General features: G+C 49.6%; 1 protein-coding gene and 1 long non-coding RNA gene across 12 annotated transcripts in view; one reads left to right on the plus strand and one right to left on the minus strand.

The window, feature by feature from the left end:
- MSI2 (musashi RNA binding protein 2) overlaps nt 1–17,258 on the plus strand; it is a 392,818-nt gene that overhangs the window by 126,721 nt on the left and 248,839 nt on the right. For all 11 annotated transcript variants that reach the window (XM_053893321.1, XM_053893325.1, XM_053893326.1 and 8 more), the window contains exon 6: nt 6,583–6,675. In XM_053893321.1, coding sequence (XP_053749296.1) covers nt 6,583–6,675 — 93 coding nt within the window. The remainder of the gene's footprint in view (nt 1–6,582; nt 6,676–17,258) is intronic.
- On the minus strand, nt 10,742–13,858 carry LOC109247224 (uncharacterized). The gene is made up of 2 exons (XR_002071643.2): nt 13,744–13,858; nt 10,742–12,524 (listed from the first exon to the last, which is right to left on the minus strand). It is a non-coding gene; the product is annotated as an uncharacterized LOC109247224 (long non-coding RNA).

The raw sequence follows: 17,258 nt of genomic DNA on the forward strand, positions 1-17,258 counted from the left end.
CGATTACATCTGAAAAAGCTCTGTTTCTGAAGAGCTAGGTGGGCCTAGTGGTCAGCCCACTATGGTCTTTCCCCACATGTGATTGGAGAATCATTTGGAGAAGATACTGGTACCTGACCTGGGTTCTGGTTTTGTCTGCTAAGTGAGTTTTGCCACCGGATTCAGATAGGATGGGGCTGGTAGCAGGAGTGTTAGAGGGAGGAGGGAAGGATGGAAAAAAATACTGGGGGAACTTGGGGATTTTAGAGGGCACGTTCCTCGGAGGAAACTCCCTGTGGAGTGGGGATGTGGAGTTCGGGACTTCGGGGACCCCAGTTAGCCCTTCGATAGCTTCTTTGCCGTACAGAGATTGAGCTTAATTCTCAGATGCAGAGAACTGACACGCAATTGATTATGACGCACAGTTTTATCCTAGAATCTGAAGAACAAAGTGCTCACCAGTTTCCGACGCTGGGATGGAATTGAATAGTATCTGGCGGCATGTCCGTTCTCCCGTGTCACTTCGCCTTCCCTTTAACCAACACCTGGGCCACCTTGCTGGGACTTGGTTTTCCCATCTGCACAACGGGGGTGACAGGTTTGCAAAATCCTGCCTGGCACCACTGTTCTCTCATCTTCCCTGGGCTGTCTCCCCCTTGGGACTCCCACAGATGAGAGAGCTTTTGTGAACCAGCCTGCGCTCTTGGGCAGTGAAGATGGCTCATGTTTTTAACCAAAGAGGGAATTTGAGCTCTTTGCAGGAACGTGGCGATGGCAAGAGCTGACTTAATTTCCTTGGGCTTCTCTCCTACCCATTCAAGCCTCTCCAGAGCCACTTCCTGCCTTTCCATGCATCTGTCCGGATGAGAAACATTTGCAATTATTGTTGTTTTCCTGTGTGACAACTAATAAATATCTTTGAGGCAAAGCTCTTGGAGCTAAGTGTTCCCCGTCAATCTTATTCTTCAAAGTAATTTTTCTAGTACCCCCACCTTCTGCTTTTAACACACACACACACACACTCTCTCTCTCTCCCTCTCTCTCTCTCTCTCTCTCTCTCTTTCACCTCTCTCTCTCACTCATCTACTTTATCCTCTTTTACAAAAATACAACCAGTGGGTTGGGCGCCTGGGTGGCTCAGTTGAGTTGGTTGGGCGACCAACTTCAGCTCAGGTCACGATCTCACAGTTTGTGAGTTCGAGCCCCATGTCGGGCTCTGTGCTGACAGCTCGGAGTCTGGAGCCTGCTTCGGATTCTGTGTCTCCCCCTCTCTCTGCCCCTCCCCTGCTCACTCTCTGTGTCTCTCTGTCTCCCAATAATAAATAAACGTTAAAAATTTTTTTAAAAATACAACCACTGGCCCCACTCTGAGTGACCATTTCAGATGCAAACCTAGTTTTTTAAAGGGATTTTTTGAAACTTAAAAAAAAAAAGGAGCTCTCTGGTTAGAAGCAGGAAGGTGGAGTGTTCTTTGCAGCTCTGGTTAGCAGCTGGCTTTGGCCAGTTCTGATGTGTAAACAGCAATTTTCCAAACTGGAATGGGTGCTGGGGTTTTCTTTGTGGAGCCAAGAGGTGTGGAGAGCAGTGGTGTTTAGTTAAATTACGGGTCTAGATGCAGAATGTGCAGCAATGATTTGTGAGAGCCTGAATACTCCCCCCACCTCTTGCTACACACACACACACACACACACACACACACACACACACACACACCCCATTTCCCAGAGTGCTGCCCTAGATTATAAAATTAAGGGCATCTGTTGAGGGAGGTGGCTGTCAACAAGGGGTGCAGGGCTCTTGGTGGGTTTCTAGTGTCTCAAAGAGTGGAAAGCATTCGCATACAAAGTGTTTTCTGCAACCCTTCCACCAAAAGCTCCATGGAAAGGACACTTAAGATCACTTGCCTAGTGGATTTTGGAGTGAGCCCTCTCTGGAACAGATGAGTGGCTCGTTCCATTTGGGTGTGCTGTGGGGGCCGCCCGGGGCCGCCTCAGCATTTCGGTATGCGGGGCCATCTTCCTTTGCTTTGTGTGGTTAAGTACTGTCTTGGTGTGAAGGCTGTGGGTTAGGAAACAGTTACCCGAAGGGCCTGGCACAGGAAGAAAACACAGGTGGCTCTCTCCACTACGGGCAGAGAGGACTTTTTCTAATGCAAAGGATTATAGAGTCAGGGAGACTAGTGGGTAACTTGTCCTGCTGGCTGTTGCAGAAGAGGGTTAAATTTCTGGGGATGCTGATTGGTTCCTGGGGCGAGTAGAAGCCAAGACTAAGGGTCTCGGGACTAGAGAGTTCCCCCAGATGCATACACGCACACAGGCACGCCCGCGTGCACACTCGGACACAGAAACTTTGATAATCGATGGGAATTTGAGGACCTCCGTTTAGTCCCACTGAGAGCCCAGGCACAACATGCAGCCACATCCCCGTGCAGCCCTCCTCAGTAGGTAGAAGGGAAACAGAGGGAAGAATGTGTGATTCTAGAGTCCTCTGCCTGGCTCCAGTGTCCCTTTTCAGAATGCAAATCATCGAGCAGTGCACAGTACATTTAGCAGTGATGCCATCAGGATTCCCAAAGTAAATCACTCCTATTTCTCCCAGTGTGCCCCTAGCGGGAGAGGTCACCGTGCAGAGCCCTGTCGTCCCCTGCCAGCACCCCCCCCCCGCCCCCCCACCAAGCCATGCCCTCCTCTCCTGAAGCCAAGCCATTGGTGAGCAGCTAACCGAGTGTTACACATCTTCCCACTGGCCTTTTCACGTCTGGAAGGTTTTGATTAAACCAGTTTCCTTTTAGCGTTTGCTGAAGAGTGGGATCCATCACTGTATCTGAGCTGTTCCTGGAGAGGATGTTTTAGTAACTTCGGGCACTTTGGCGCAGTGTCTGGGGCCTGGGATTTCTCATCCTTCTAAAAAAAAAAGTATTTTAAAGACTTTTTTTGGACCGTGCAGATTTATAGCTGGGTGTCTGCCCCAGTGTTTAGGGCTCTGGCTTGATAGGTTTACTGCTGTTGAGCAGCAGTAGAGGGTGTAAGAGGGGACCTTTTCACTCAACCGGTTACTGGGGAATGAACATTCTGTTGACTTCTGTTATTTGGAATGAAGACATGTTACTCGTTTAATTATCTGGGTCCATGTGAACACTTAGAATATAAATAGGGCCTGCTCTGTACCCACCTGGCTCTAAACAACGTGTAAATGGGACCATAGGGTTCATTTTATGGAATGCTTCTCCAGAGTTTCTTCAAGTTCAGAACACCATGAGTGCATGTTTGTGGGTCAGATTAGTGTTTTTTATAGATATTTAATTACTTGGCTGGGTGGAAAAAAAAAAAAAAGAATGAAAAATCTGAAGTGAAACTATTGGGAGTCCCTGCCCATCCGAAATCACGTAGAGATGCAGGAAAACGGTTTTGAAATTATAGTGGAAGAGAACGGGGGCACCAAGAGTGGATTTATCAAAGATCTTTGTGCAAGGTGTCTTTCTGCCGCACATCTATTCTGAGCTTGAAGGATGAATTTAGTAATTGACTTTGGATTCAGTTACGGTGACCACTTATCTAGCATCTGCCTGGTGTCCTGCTAGACACTTTGGCATATGTTATTTAATTTAGTCCTAATAGGAACCTCGCGTGGTAGGCTAATTATTATATCTCCATTTTATAGTGGATTAAATCACACGTTGTATTGGAACGTGGGCTCCCACACCTAGCACTTCATGTATCTGTTGAGTGCACACGTTAGGAAAGGTAGATGGCAAAAGCTGGCAGTCAGTGAGTGTAGGGAGAGATGTCCATCTGGAGAGGGACTGAGAGTGTCACGGGGAGGTGACCTGCTCCACCGGAGGGAGCAGAATAAGGTGTCCGGCCGTTAACGAGAGGTTCTTGGAGTTGGTACTGGGTGCGGGTGGGATCTTCATAGAACGTCTCGTGTGCCTTATCTTCTCTCGTCTCCCGTTCATCTGAAGAGAGCCGAAAAGCGATAAATCACAGCTTTGAACGCACATGCAACCACCGCCTGGCTCTCACAGCCAACAGGAAGTGCGTGGCATTGCTAGGACAATGTCCTCTTAAAATAGTGCAGCATGTCCACTACAAGGACGTTCCAGATGGGGCTCGGTCAACGGGCTGTGGTGGCACACATCCCTTCCGGAAGCCTCTAAGCCAAAGTGTGAGCTCCTTGAAGTCTGAGAGTCTCCTTTCGTGGCCATCGTGCTTCCTGATTGATGGGAGTTTGGGGTTAGGTGGGCCTGGTGGTCAAGGACTTCACAGTGCAGAGCGTGGGGCCGAGACCTCTGGGGGGCGCTCCTCAGCACACAGCCTGCCACTAACCACTCGGCCACGGCACTCTTATTTCTTTGTTTATTTATTTATTACATTTATTTTGGGGATGGCACAGGTAGGGGAGAGGCAGAGAGAGGGGGACAGAGGCTCTGAAGTGGGCTCTGCGCTGACAGGCTGACGGCAGCGAGCCCGATGTGGAGCTCGAACTCACGAGCTGCTACATCGTGACCTGGGCCGAAGTCAGGTGCTCAACCCGCTCTGAGCCACCCAGGTGCTCCAGCCAGGGCACTCTTGTAGGAAACCGTTTGGTTGGTACATTCCCTCGGCCAGTGTGTCTCTGCCTTGGGGACAGTGGCAATCCTGGCAGCCGTGGCCCCCGTATTTAGGCACTCTCCATGGAATTGTAATAAACATACATGCCACTGTGAATTTTTAAAAACCATTCTGAGCTTTGTCTTGTTCACTTATTTTGGGTTTTCAGTCATGCTTTTATTCACTTTTGAATATTTATTTGAGATAGAGAAAAAAGGCACGTGGAGGAGAGGCAGAAGGAGAGAGAGAGAGAGGGAGAGAATCCCAAGCAGGCTCCCTGCTTAGCATGGAGTCTGGAGCAGGGCTTGATCGCATGACCCTGGGATCATGACCTGAGCCGAAATCAGGAGTTGGACGCTCAGCTGACTAAGCCACCTAGGTGCCCCTTCAGTCATGCTTTTTTTTTTTTTTTTTAATTTTTTTTTTTTAACATTTATTTATTTTTGAGACAGAGAGAGAGAGAGAGCATGAACAGGGGAGGGTCAGAGAAAGAGGGAGACACAGAATCTGAAACAGGCTCTAGGCCCTGAGCTGTCAGCACAGAGCCCGACGCGGGGCTCGAACCCACGGACCTCGAGATCATGACCTGAGCCGAAGTCGGCCACTTAACCGACTGAGCCACCCAGGCGCCCCTGTCATGCTTTTATTTGAATGGTCTCATCAAACATTTTTCCCTCAGCTTTATCGAGGTGTCCCTGACAAAAGTGTGCAAACATTATGATTTGTTACACATGTGCATTGTGATAGAATTTCTCCCATCAGGTTAAGACGTTGGGCTTTTACCATACGCAGCCAAATTGGTGAGACCCTGTACCCACTGAGGTTGAACATTTTTTTATTGAACATTTAAATAAAAAATGTTTTATGTCACATTAAAACACACACACACACACACACACATACAGTGTAAGCTCTGTGTTCAGAATAACATTTATTTTCTTGTCTCACTTTTGGCGCTTACCTATATCTGGCTCCTTCTCTGAACCGTTTGTATTCTGAAGTTTTTCCCTTTGCATTGGAACTGGTGGAATTCTGAAACATGACCACATTCGTTTGTTTTCGCGTCCACCATTTTGGTGTGGGCCTGGCCGTGGACTTGGCATCATGGAGGGTACCGAGAAGAATCGGGAATTCCCAGTCTGGGGGAAAAAGTAACAAAGCCAGGATTATCAATGATTTCTGCTCTAGGTGGGAAGAAGTGGGTGCTGGGACTGGCGGGTGCAGTGTCAGGGTTCTGGAAGAGATAGGGACAGCTTCTGGATGTGGCGACTATATAGATAGCTTGCATTTTGGAGAAGGTCGTTGGGTCTTGTGGGATGGTGACAATTTGCCATGGGAGACTTAGGCATGGGGAAGCATTCCAGGGAGAAGGATTGGTGTGGACAAAGGGTTGGATACCTGGGGATTGGCTGGCCTTGACTGAGTGTAGGGTGAATCAGGGTGGATAATGGCGGAATCGAGAGGGGAAAGGAGAATGAGGCCCAATGGCCCAATGAGGTCACTTGGAGAGTGACCCTTGAGTGGGAGGTCAGCCTCCGTCTTGTTGGCGCACACAAACCAGCACCTGGGACGGCTCCACGTAGACAGCCCGCCCGTACGTTTGAATGACGTGTCAGTTTCTTCTTGACAAAGTTTACGGCACTTTCTGGGCCACAGGTTTTTATGCACGTAATTCTGTTCACATGTCTCAGGTTCGAAATAGCTTTGAACGTGCCGCTTTTCTCTTTGCGCTGGAAATCAGAATGAAGCTTCGTGTCATGGCCGAAGAGGTAGCAAAGTCCACTCTGTGTCTGTGTGCAACTCAAGCTCGTAGATTGTGGGCTGAAGGCCTGAGAAATCCAGAGTGGCTGTCTCCAGCATTCTGAGATGTCTGCAGGGCCCGCTCCGCGTGGCTCAAATTTATCTAGAATTGCCTTCCTAGAGAAACGTGGAAAGCGGCTTGTTTCAGCATCTTGGCGAGCGTTGCTTCAGATAACCTGGTTAACCCATGCCCTCCTCGTGTCGTTTCTTGCAGATGGTCACAAGAACAAAGAAAATATTCGTAGGCGGATTATCTGCGAACACGGTGGTGGAGGATGTAAAACAGTACTTTGAGCAGTTTGGCAAGGTAAGTGGTGCGTGGGGCTGGCTGCCGTGCCCTCCCCCCCCCCCCTTTTGCCGCAGCTGCGTCCTCGAGAACCTTGTCCTTGAACTTGGTTGTCAAGATTTAAGTGAAATCTGTCAGGAGCTGCCATGGAGGAGTCCGGCTTGTGGTCGGCACGGTGCCCTGCGTGCCTGCAGGAGCAGACAGACAGAGCAGCCTTTCAGTGGGGTTCTGCTGCCATTTGGTGACCACGTGGGGCCTGGGCTGGGAGCTGGTGGTGGCAGCGGCTGGGGAGGGATGTGGGGCCGTGACTCACAGGACAGGAGCTGCCACGGAAGCTGCTAGAGGCCTGTGAGTCGATGCTGGGCTTCCTTCTGTGCCTTTCTGGAAGATGCATTAAGAGAGGAAGCTCCCGCGGGCCTTTGGTGGCTGAACCTTCCCCTGTCAGATGCCCACGGAGACTCGGGAAAGATGCTTGGGACTGTACCTGTCAGAATGTATGTGAGACAGAAGTAAAATTATCCCCTGGGCTCTGCTGCTGGAACAGGCTGGGAGCAACACACAATCCTCCCAGTCAGTCAGGAAACGGAGGGTGAGAGTGTGCGGGTTATACAGAGTCAGACAGACAGACAGACGGGACATGTAACCATGGGTGATGTGCTTAATTCAGCCTCTTTTTGGTTGGCGGGAGAGCTGGGGCTTTGGAAAGTAACGTTGTTCCAGGGCTCCAGCATGGCAGCCTGTGGGGAGACTGGCCCTGCTGGCTTTGAGTGACACCCGTCCTCTGGCTGCTGTGTCCCAGGAGGCTGGCAGTGGCTGGGCCGGCCCTCTGCTTCCCTCATCTTTGAGCAGTCGTGGATGTTGTCCTGGGAGCCCGGGTGTGGGGTGGTCTGCACAGGCCTGTGTCCCCAGAGGACTGCGTCCCGAGAAGACACTGTGCGCCTGTCCTAAGCGTTGTCGCTCAGTTCCCCCTGTGCGGCTGTTGTGCTTGCCCTAGGTGGTAGAAGGCACTGCTGACTGCCGACTGGTCCGAAGGTTCTGTGCTTTTATTTATTTGTCCAAGGCGATGGGCCGCTGTGACCCTGTCCCCAGGCGTGTCCTGTTGTGAGCTCTCGTCTTGGAGGAGTGCCGTGACTGCTATTTAGCCTCCAAAAGGAGATTTTCCTGTCTTTGGTAATAGTCAATTTCTGCACTGATGGGAGACACGCAACAAAGAGAAAGCAGCCTCCTCCGGGCCGGCCTTGCATTCAGAATGGCACTTAACTGCCCTTCCAGGTCGGTTGTGAAAGACGCCGTCCCCGTGGCCCTGCCTCGCCTTGCCCGTTGGGGGCTGATTCATTCTGGCCGGTTTCAGAGAATAGCTGAGTGTGGTGGTGACCGTGTACTTTCTCTTCAAGACATATTTAAAGCGCCGGGGGGGGGGGGGGGGGGGGTGGAATTTGTGCCTCGCCCAGCCCCACCCTGCCTCTGGAGAGAGGTTGGAAGTAATTAAATGAGACAGGTCCAGCTTGGGTAATGGAAGGCTCGGGAGAGTGAGCCCCTTCGCTCCAGTTCTGCCCCTACAACCAGGCCCGGGGTGGGGGGTGGGGGGGTGGGGGTGGGGGGGCGGGTAGTGTTTGCAGGCGGGGTTTCTTGCTTGAGCCATAACCTGCGTTGGAATCTTGTGGGCCTGTTGGTGGGTGTCAGGGAAGCCAGTGCTGCCCAGATGGGCTTTGAGAGTTTCCCAAACAGGCCGGTACCTGCAACACCTCTCCGCACGTTCCCGCCTCTGGCTTCTCCCTCGCTTCCCCCTTTCTCTTCTGACTCTGTGCCTTTTTTCATTAACACTTACCGGTTGGGACCAGTTTGCCAGCAGTGGGAAGCTCTGTGAGCTTTGGCCGGGCCCAGGGCAGCGACCATCCCTGCCCTGAGAACGGTTGTCAGTTGTCACGGAGGCGTTCACAGACCGTCTTCCCTGGCGTGGCCCGCACTGGGTCTGGAGCTGCTCAGTTCATTTTAGCAGTAACATTTGTAGAGTCCAGCAAGCTGTGTAAACTTATCAGGTGTGTCATTAAAGGACTAAGGAGACTTTTGAATGTCTCAGAACCGTAACGTTGTCTGTGCTCCTATTTTAGTAGCTTCTTTCATGCACGTGCTCTGTGTATTATCTGGGTCTGTCTTCAGAGGGGTTTATTCCTCCTCTTGCTGGTGGCCGGTGTTATGTTTGTGGCCCCTTGGGCAGGGCCCACCCACCACCTCTCAGGATTCCAGTGTAATTCACTTGAATCCAGACTGATCCAAAGAGAAGAGACCCCGCCACTGGGCCTTAAGGCGCTAAGTAAATCCAGTGGCAAAGTGACAAAGTGACTCTACCCTTTGGTGGTTTATGTTCTGGGTGAAGAAAACAGAACACACACACACGCCTGTGTGAAGTAGACTCACACACTTGTGCACATTCCCGGCCGTAAAGGGGTTTGGGGCTCTTTTTAGTTGGTTAACTGCGAGGTGTGGTGTTAGTGATTCCGTACTAAGTGTTGGGTGCTGGGTCAGGCCGTTGACTTATATTATCTCGTTGAATTCTTCTCTGGGAGGCTACCGTGGTCACCCTTGAAAGGTAGTGTGGGACGCAGACTTCTCCTCCAGGCCTGTCCGATAGCAGAACCTGAACTTTGGGTCCTGTTCCAACCTCGGATCAATCCGCAGGATGGACTTGGGGTGGGGAGGATGCAAAAGAAAGGAAAAGACCATGACCCCCTGTGGTCCCGGGACAGTGCTGGCAACTGGACATTCGTCGCCTGCTTTTACCAGCGTGGTGGATTTTGGTGTCGTCCAGTCCTTTGATGAAGGTGAACAATAAGGGTCAGGGAGGTCGGGTCTCAATAAAGGTCGCCCAGGTAAGGCAGGATAGCAGCCAGAAGAAAAAAAAAAAAATCCCAAACACCCTACTTCCTCTTCTTCCATGTCCAGAACTTTCCATCCTCCCAGACCTCCGTTCAGGATTTGCCACCCGCGTTTTAGGTTTCCCTCACTGTCATTCCTCACTCCTGTCACCCTTCCCATCGTGCCTGAGGTGGCAGCTGCTTCAACTGTTTATTTCAGGTGGCAATCAAGATGGGTGAGACTGCTATCATGGGGCTGAGCTCAGGGAGTTTAAATATGTCATTACTGTAAGTAGAGTGGGTGCAGAACACCACACCGGGAGCTTTAAATAACTCAAATTGGAGGTTTGTAAACCCTTTTGTGCTTTTCTCCCACCCTCCTCCCAGAAATTTACCCCCACCCCCCTGGTTAGGGATGTCATTACTTGTTTATATTTAAGATGAGATTATGAAGGGTGGCCATTGGCATAAGGATTCTGCTACCTTGGATGGCCATCCTCGCCCCCTGGGTAGCTGTTCTGATGCGGTCATCATCATCTAGCTTAGAGAAAGGTAAGCTAGCCAAAGTGCTCATGGTGGGCCTGACTGTGCAGTGACCCCACTGTGACACCTTAACAGACCATTTCTCTCCTGGCCTCAGTTTCTTCTCGAAGGGAAGGGATTGGAAAACTTGGGAAGGGTCAGATAGTAGATATTTTTGGCTTTTGCAGAGCATAGGGTCTCTGTTACAAACATTTACTTCTGCTCTTGTGTGGAGAAAGCAGCCATAGCCAATCCATAATTGGATGTGGCTGTGTTCCAGTAAAACTTTATTTATAAATACAGGCAGTGGGCCGCATTGGTCTCGTGGGTCATGATTTGCCAACTCCTGAACTAGGTTATTCCTAAGGTTGGTTTCAAGCTTGCAAATTTAATAATCTGGAAAATGTGTTTCAATAAACATACGTAGGAGGGTATGTGGCTGGATAGATAGATAAGGCATCTGTAGACCGTAACTAAAGCAAGAGATTCTCAATAGTACCAAGCATGATACAGTAAGTGAAACAGTCGTAACTGTGGTGGAGCTAATTTCTGGACTTCAAGTTGCAGGAACAGTGAAGGGATTCTCTATTTGGAAAAAGCTGCTATTTATAAACCGGAATCTTCATCCTATGAGTAAGATCTAGGGATCCGTAGAGTATTTCCAACTCCTTTTTACATGTGCTTGATCTAAATTAAACGAAGACTCAGAATTTGTGAAGTTCAGATTTTACTACAAGAGCTTCTTTTGCTACCAGTTGATGTTTCTGACTTCAGGGGATGTGTGCTTTGTGCTAAGCTGTTTGATGCCTTCTAAAATTCGATTCTCAAGGCTGTCCAAGCAAGAAAGGTGGAATATCTATCACGCAGATGGCCACACTGGTGTTGAGAAAGGTCAGGGAGTTGTCTGAGATCACACGGTCCATGCTGGGGAGAGCCCAGACAGTCACTTTTGTACAACCTAGCCTCTTCTTTGCTGTTTGTAAGCCCCCGTCTCCTGCTTCACCACGAAGCAGCCTGTACTCGGAGGGAGCGGGTTTTGTCCATTGGTCAAGAATGTTGATGTGCAGCAATTTATTTCACTGCTTCAGGTTTCCTGGTGGACGTTATCTGTGCTCACGATTTCATATGTACAGGCATGATGCACACAGACTATTCCGGAAAGTGGCACATGAATGGTGCTCTCGCTGTGCACGTACAGACCCAGACAGTCGATCGCAGGGTTCTCCGCCATTCTGCTTGCATAGCCGTCCGGAAGAGCCCGGCTTGGTAATTAAAAAGCACTGGGATCAAAGAAGCCTCGAGTGTGCGGGCTTCCTCCTTCTCAACCCTTTCGGCCCCTCCTTCAAGTACCGGTTTCTTAAATTCTCACTTATAGGATTTTGGAGATCAAAAAGAGGCCTTTAAACTTAATGAATTCTCAGCTTCGTCCCGGATGGAGCAGATCTGCACCTTTCAGCTGCTCACCTCGATGATAGGGCTGCTCGGTGCCGGGCTCGCTAGGTAATTCTCACTTTATGTAACTCCTGTGAAAGCCAAGCAGCCCGCATCTGGAGGCTTCCAATTATACTTCACATGGTGAACTGTGTAATTAGTTTGGAAGACTTACGCTCAGTCGTTGGTTTATCCTAATCGGCTTTGGCTTTCCCCACCAACAAAGTGAGCTTATTTTGCTAAGCCGAAGCGACTCTGCACCCTTTGTTCCAGCCTTTTATTGTCTGGTTCCTTTCATTCTGTTTTACTGCCAAAGTTCTGTTTCATTAGGCCTACAAGTCATTTCCAATTCAGTGGGCTGCTACAATCCGGCCTTTATCACTCGGAGGCCCCGGTTCCCATGTCCCTTCTGGGCCAGTGCCCGAGTTTGCGGTTTGACATGAGGGCTTTAACCCCTTCCTGGGCCAGCCCCTTGTTGTGGTGGATGGCCAGGAGAGGCCTTCAAGGAAACGGCGCTGAGACCTAGAGCCCTCCAGGCCCCGTCCGAGGGGAGCCCCGTGGAAGCGAGGTGGAATGGGGCCTTCGGTGTCCTTTTATTGGATCGGGGTTGTGTGTGGGCCTATAAGAGTGAACAGAGAACAGTGCTTGAAAGCTTTTGGAGAAAAAAAAAAAAATTGAAAGCAAGAATGAATTGGCTTTTTAATATGATGAGATCTTTTCGTTTATCCCGCTTGTGTGTGGCATCGTCGGAGAGTGAGCTCTAAGGAAGGGTTTGACACCTATTATTTTCTAGCTCTGGGTTTTACGTGCAGGTGGGATGTTCACGGCCGCTGCTCAGATAGTCCTTTTGATACAGTATGTGTGAGGAGAGTTAAGATCTAGCATAAAAATATTATAAGGCCTTTGAAATTTGAAAGGCAAGAGATTTGTGAGAAAATAAATAAGCAACTTTACCATATTCCTGACGGTGGACTGTGATTCTGAGGTAATGTTTTATCACTTCCAAATGTGTGTTGTGGATAAATGGAGCTCCGTGCGGCATGCGGTTCTCTCAGACCATGCCTGGAAAACAAAAGTCCCCGTGTGTCCTTTGTGGGCACCAAAGCTCCCAGGAGGTGTTTGTTTTCTGAAGTGGTTTGTCCGGGTGGACTCACTGGAAAGTGGCCGGCACGTCCCAGCCTCGCCTGTCCTCTGCTCGTCCTTGCTCTGGAGAGCCCTGAGGTTGCTCAGGCCTTCTTGAATTATGGCCGTGGAGCGGACCAGGAAGGGCCCCGTTTGCTCTCCCCTCCCTGGCCGGCCGTGCTGAAGGCTACTTTTGTGTTAAATTTTCTTCCTGTAATAACCCAGAACAAGGCCAACACTGTCCTCATGTTTTATTAATTCTCTGTCTGGTTTGTGTCAGTCTCTCCCTTCGGAAGTGTGTCATATGGGGGAGGGGACTTTATTTGCCCTCTGACCCCTGGCAGAGCTGCTGAGTGCAAAAAGTCGAAGTGAGCAAACAGGAGAACCGCCTTCGTCTGCCTGCCTCGGCTTCCTAGGCCAGGTGCCTGCAAGAAAACAGGCAGTAGCCACAAGTAATGTGATCCTTGGGCTGTGCAGGTAAACCCTCCTACCACACAAACAACTTTGTGTTTTCCTGATGAACTTTTTCCTCTGTGGCTAGATTGCTGCTGCAGCCAGTGGCAGGAGTTGAGTTAGAAATCGATTGGGCACTCCAACCTTGCGATCTGACTTCTAAATTCTTTTTTCCTTCCTCCCTCCCTCTGTCCCTCCCTCCCTTCCTTCCTTCCCTCCCTCCTCCTTTCCTCCTTCCCTCCCTCCCTCTCTCTCTTTTTCTCTCTCTTAAAAAGGGGCTCCTGAAATAGTAGGTTTCTAGGAAAACTTCACATTTCCTTTTTAGTGTATAAAATATAGCCAGCCGTTGTTGGGCAAATGCATCAGACAGACATTATTATTGCTGTGTTAACAGTGTTTTAAAATACACAAATAGAAAAACAGGATGCCTTCTGGGTAGCAAGCTGGGAAAACTTTGAGATTATGCTAATCAAATTCCATGGTTCATGTGCGTAGTTAGGTAGAGCAACAAGGCCCGAACTTTCCGGCTTGGCTGTTTAACTGTGCTTCCCCGCTTGGTTCATCCTTACTGAATTTTTCTAGGGGGCCGGAGAAGGGGAAGGCCAGGTGCCAGGGGAGGCCCCAGGCAGGAAGGGGTTAATGAGCCCTGGATGGGGGTGGGGGGCTGTGAAAGGGGAAGGGGTCTCAAGCACCTCCAGCAGCTCACCTTCCCGGAGCCCTCCTGGCAGCCTCTGAAGACGTCACTTACAATGGAGTTGTTAGCATGAGAAAGCAAGCCTTTCTCCCCCTGGACGCACTTCAGTGGGAATGGCAAGTGTCTGAGAAACCGTGGTTCAAGCTTGTGCCAGTGGGTGCAAGGAGTGGTTCTTATGGGAGAGAACGCTCAGTTCATTTAGACTTGGCATAGAAACCGCATTCCATTGTCTGGCGGAGTGAACATTGATATGGAGATTCCTGCCTACCCCCCACCCCGTCAATTGGATACCCCATTACATGGGTCGCGTATGCTTTTCTTTTCTCTTTCTTTCTCTTCTCCTTTTTTTCCCCCTTCTTTTGTCCTCTGAGAATTAGTCTCTCTGTAGAACGGCCGGATCTGTCAAGTTACCACCCTCTAAATTTTTACAGCTCTGTATATTCAGACTTGGTGTTTGTGAATTAGCTAAAAGCGGGCTGCCAATCGGCACTTTATTTACATTCGAAGCCATAGGAGTGAGAGCCCCAGAAAAATGTTAATATGCAGAAAGAGGCAGAAGGGTTGAGTTTCTGACTGTTGCTAACCTCACCACTGCCTTTAAAACCAATCATGAGGCACACGGCTGATATTTAATAGCTTTTAGCTGATTATTTTTCTTCTCCTCCTCTTTCTTTTCTATCCAAGTTGACCTGGGTGTACTTGAGCGGAAATGAAGTCATCCAAATGCTGAATTAGAATAATCACAGGCCTCCAAGAATGAAATGGAAGCAGAGATTAAATGGTAGAGGGAAAGCTGGCATTAATAAGCACCGGGAAAACTTTGCATAAAATAAATAGATTTGATAGATTGAATTTGTATATCCTTGTCTCCATTTTTCTCCACTTGGTGTTGTCCTCCTAGAGTGGAGTTCCTGGCAAAGTGGGATTTGTTTCGCCATGAGCCCACATACCTTCCGCAGCCTGGGTGACGGTTCTTTCTTTCTTCTTCGTGGGGCATTTGTGTGACAGGGAACGTTTCCAGGATGGAAGAATCTGGATGGAGGGGCGGTGACTGGGGAGGGTTGGTGATTACTTGTTGCGAGTGGGGGGGGGGGGTGGGAGGCCCGAGGCAGATGGAAGGCAACACAACACGCTGCAGGCAAACAATGAATATTGTTGACCTATTCCTGGTGGTAGGGAGAAGAGCAGAGCTGGATTAAAGTAGGGTGACCAACTGTCCTGATTTGCCTAGGACACGAGTTTCCAGGAACCTAGGACATACAGACCAGAATGAGTTGGTCGCACTGAATAAACGGGAGGCGAGAAAAGGGGAGACACTTGTCCTGAAACTCTTAAAGGGGCTGAAGCCTTCTTTGACCACCTGCAGGCAGATTTAAATATTCCTTCCTGTGTGTTCCAGAACGCTTACTTCAGACCCTTTTACAGTCTGCCTTTCTGATTTCACTAGGCCACTGTGGGCAGGAGCCAGCACAGGATCTGCAAGTTGTTAAACAAGCTGTTGGCCTGTGGAAGGCAGGACTACCCCCCCCCCGCCCCCCCCCCCCTCCCCCCCCCCGCCAAACCCACCCCCGACAGACCCGAGGCCTGGGGCAAGCGCTCGCTCCTCGTTGACTTGGAGCTTAGGACCCTTTAGGCTCCTACTTGGGGATTATTTCTCCGTCTCTTGAAAGTAAAAAATTCTGCCCCGTGTAGGGAAAAGTGAGTTCCTTGTAGTTAAAGAGCAAAATAAGGCATTCATTCGATTAAAAAACCCAGCAGAGTGGTTTGTTTACAGGAAGTCAGTTTTCAGGTGGTCTGTAGCAGAAGATGCAATTTGTGCCATCGGATTAGCTGTGAATTAGAGATTTTTGGTTGTTGAGCTTGCTCATGGTCTTTTATTTTATTTATTAAAAAATTTTTTAGGGGCGCCTGAGGGTGGCTCAGTTGGTTGGGCGTCCGACTTCGGCTCCGGTCACGATCTCGCGGTCCGTGAGTTCGAGCCCCGCGTCGGGCTCTGGGCTGATGGCTCAGAGCCTGGAGCCTGCTTCTGATTCTGTGTCTCCGTCTCTCTCTGCCCCTCCTCCGTTCAAGCTCTGTCTCTCTCTGTCTCAAAAATAAATAAACGTTAAAAAAAAAAAATTTTTTTTTTAACGTTTATTTATTTTTGAGACAGAGAGAGACATGGTGCAAGTCCGGAAGAGACAGACAGAAAGGGAGACACAGAATCTGAAACAGGCTCCAGGCTCTGAGCTGTTAGCACAGAGCCCAAAGCGGGGCTCGAACTGGGGAACAGTGAGATCGTGACCTGAGCTGAAGTTGGACGCTTAACCGACTGAACCACCCAGCCCCCAGCCCCGCCCTCCCCGACTGTCTTTTATAATTGGCAGCGGAGATAAATATCTTCAGACTTGCTTATTGTTTGTAGAGTGTTAGTATTTGGAAAGAAATAAAACGGTTTAGGGGGCTTTTCACTTCAGGAAATCTACATAAGATTATGGGATGACCAGAGGTGGCCTTCCTGGTCTGCTTCTCAGCTTTCTTAGGGAGGGGTGGAGGGCAGGGTGAGCACCGGCCAGACACCTGCTGGAGGAGTTTGAGAGAGACTTGACCGATTCGCTGATAGGGAAGAGATTTTTTTTGATTTTTGTCTTTTAAAAAGACCACCCCCATTTCCTTCCTTGATATATGTGTTTTTGTAGCAAAAAAAGGAGGATCTCTTGGTGTCGTAGCTTTTCTTCGTTCCAGCGAAGTTGGCAGCTGTGCTCAGATCCCGAGATTCCTGTTTGTTGACAGCTTTCATGTGTCTTTTGACTTCTATCTGTCCAGACAGCCCCATGAGGTAGGACGATTTCATCGTTTTAAAGTTAAGAAAGGAATGGGGCGCCTGGGTGGCTCAGTCGGTTGGGTGTCCGACTTCGGCTCAGGTCATGATCTCACAGCTCGTGGGTTCGAGCCCCGTGTCGGGCTCTGTGCTGACAGCTTGGAGCCTGGAGCCTGCTTCGGATTCTGTGTCTCCTCTCTCTCTGCCCCTCCCCTGCTCACGCTCCGTGTGTGTGTCTCTCAAAAATAAACAAACATTTAAAAAAAAATTAAACTTAGGAAAGGAAGGTTGGGAGGGTGTAAATGACCTGCTCGGGACACCTCAGCTGGATTGCAGTAGGCCCAGGGTGCAGAGGTCCTGGGTTTGCTGTTCCACCTGGGTTTGCTGTTCCACCTGAGCCACTCACGCTGGGCCGCCTGCCTCAGGCATATGCAGTGCCCACGAGCAGCAGTGTGCAGTGCCGTAGGATTACTGTGGCACACCTTCCAGGAAACTAGGACTTTATGGTTGTTTTGCTTTAAACATATTATATTAGAAGAAATATTATGGCACAGAATGCAAAATTTGCATAATTGTTTTTGAAAACCCGTGAGACTTGGAGACATTTCAGGATAGCTGCTGGCTTCATTAGCCTCTGTCCCCAGTCATTTGGGCTGTCCCCTAATTTACTTGACCATTAGGAATACTTGGGTAGAAACATTGAGAATTACTTCTGTTCAGCATAGGG

The sequence above is a fragment of the Panthera pardus genome, unplaced genomic scaffold (assembly GCF_024362965.1).
Source record: "Panthera pardus isolate Hobbes unplaced genomic scaffold, ASM2436296v1 HiC_scaffold_3, whole genome shotgun sequence".
Taxonomy (NCBI): Eukaryota; Metazoa; Chordata; class Mammalia; order Carnivora; family Felidae; genus Panthera; species Panthera pardus.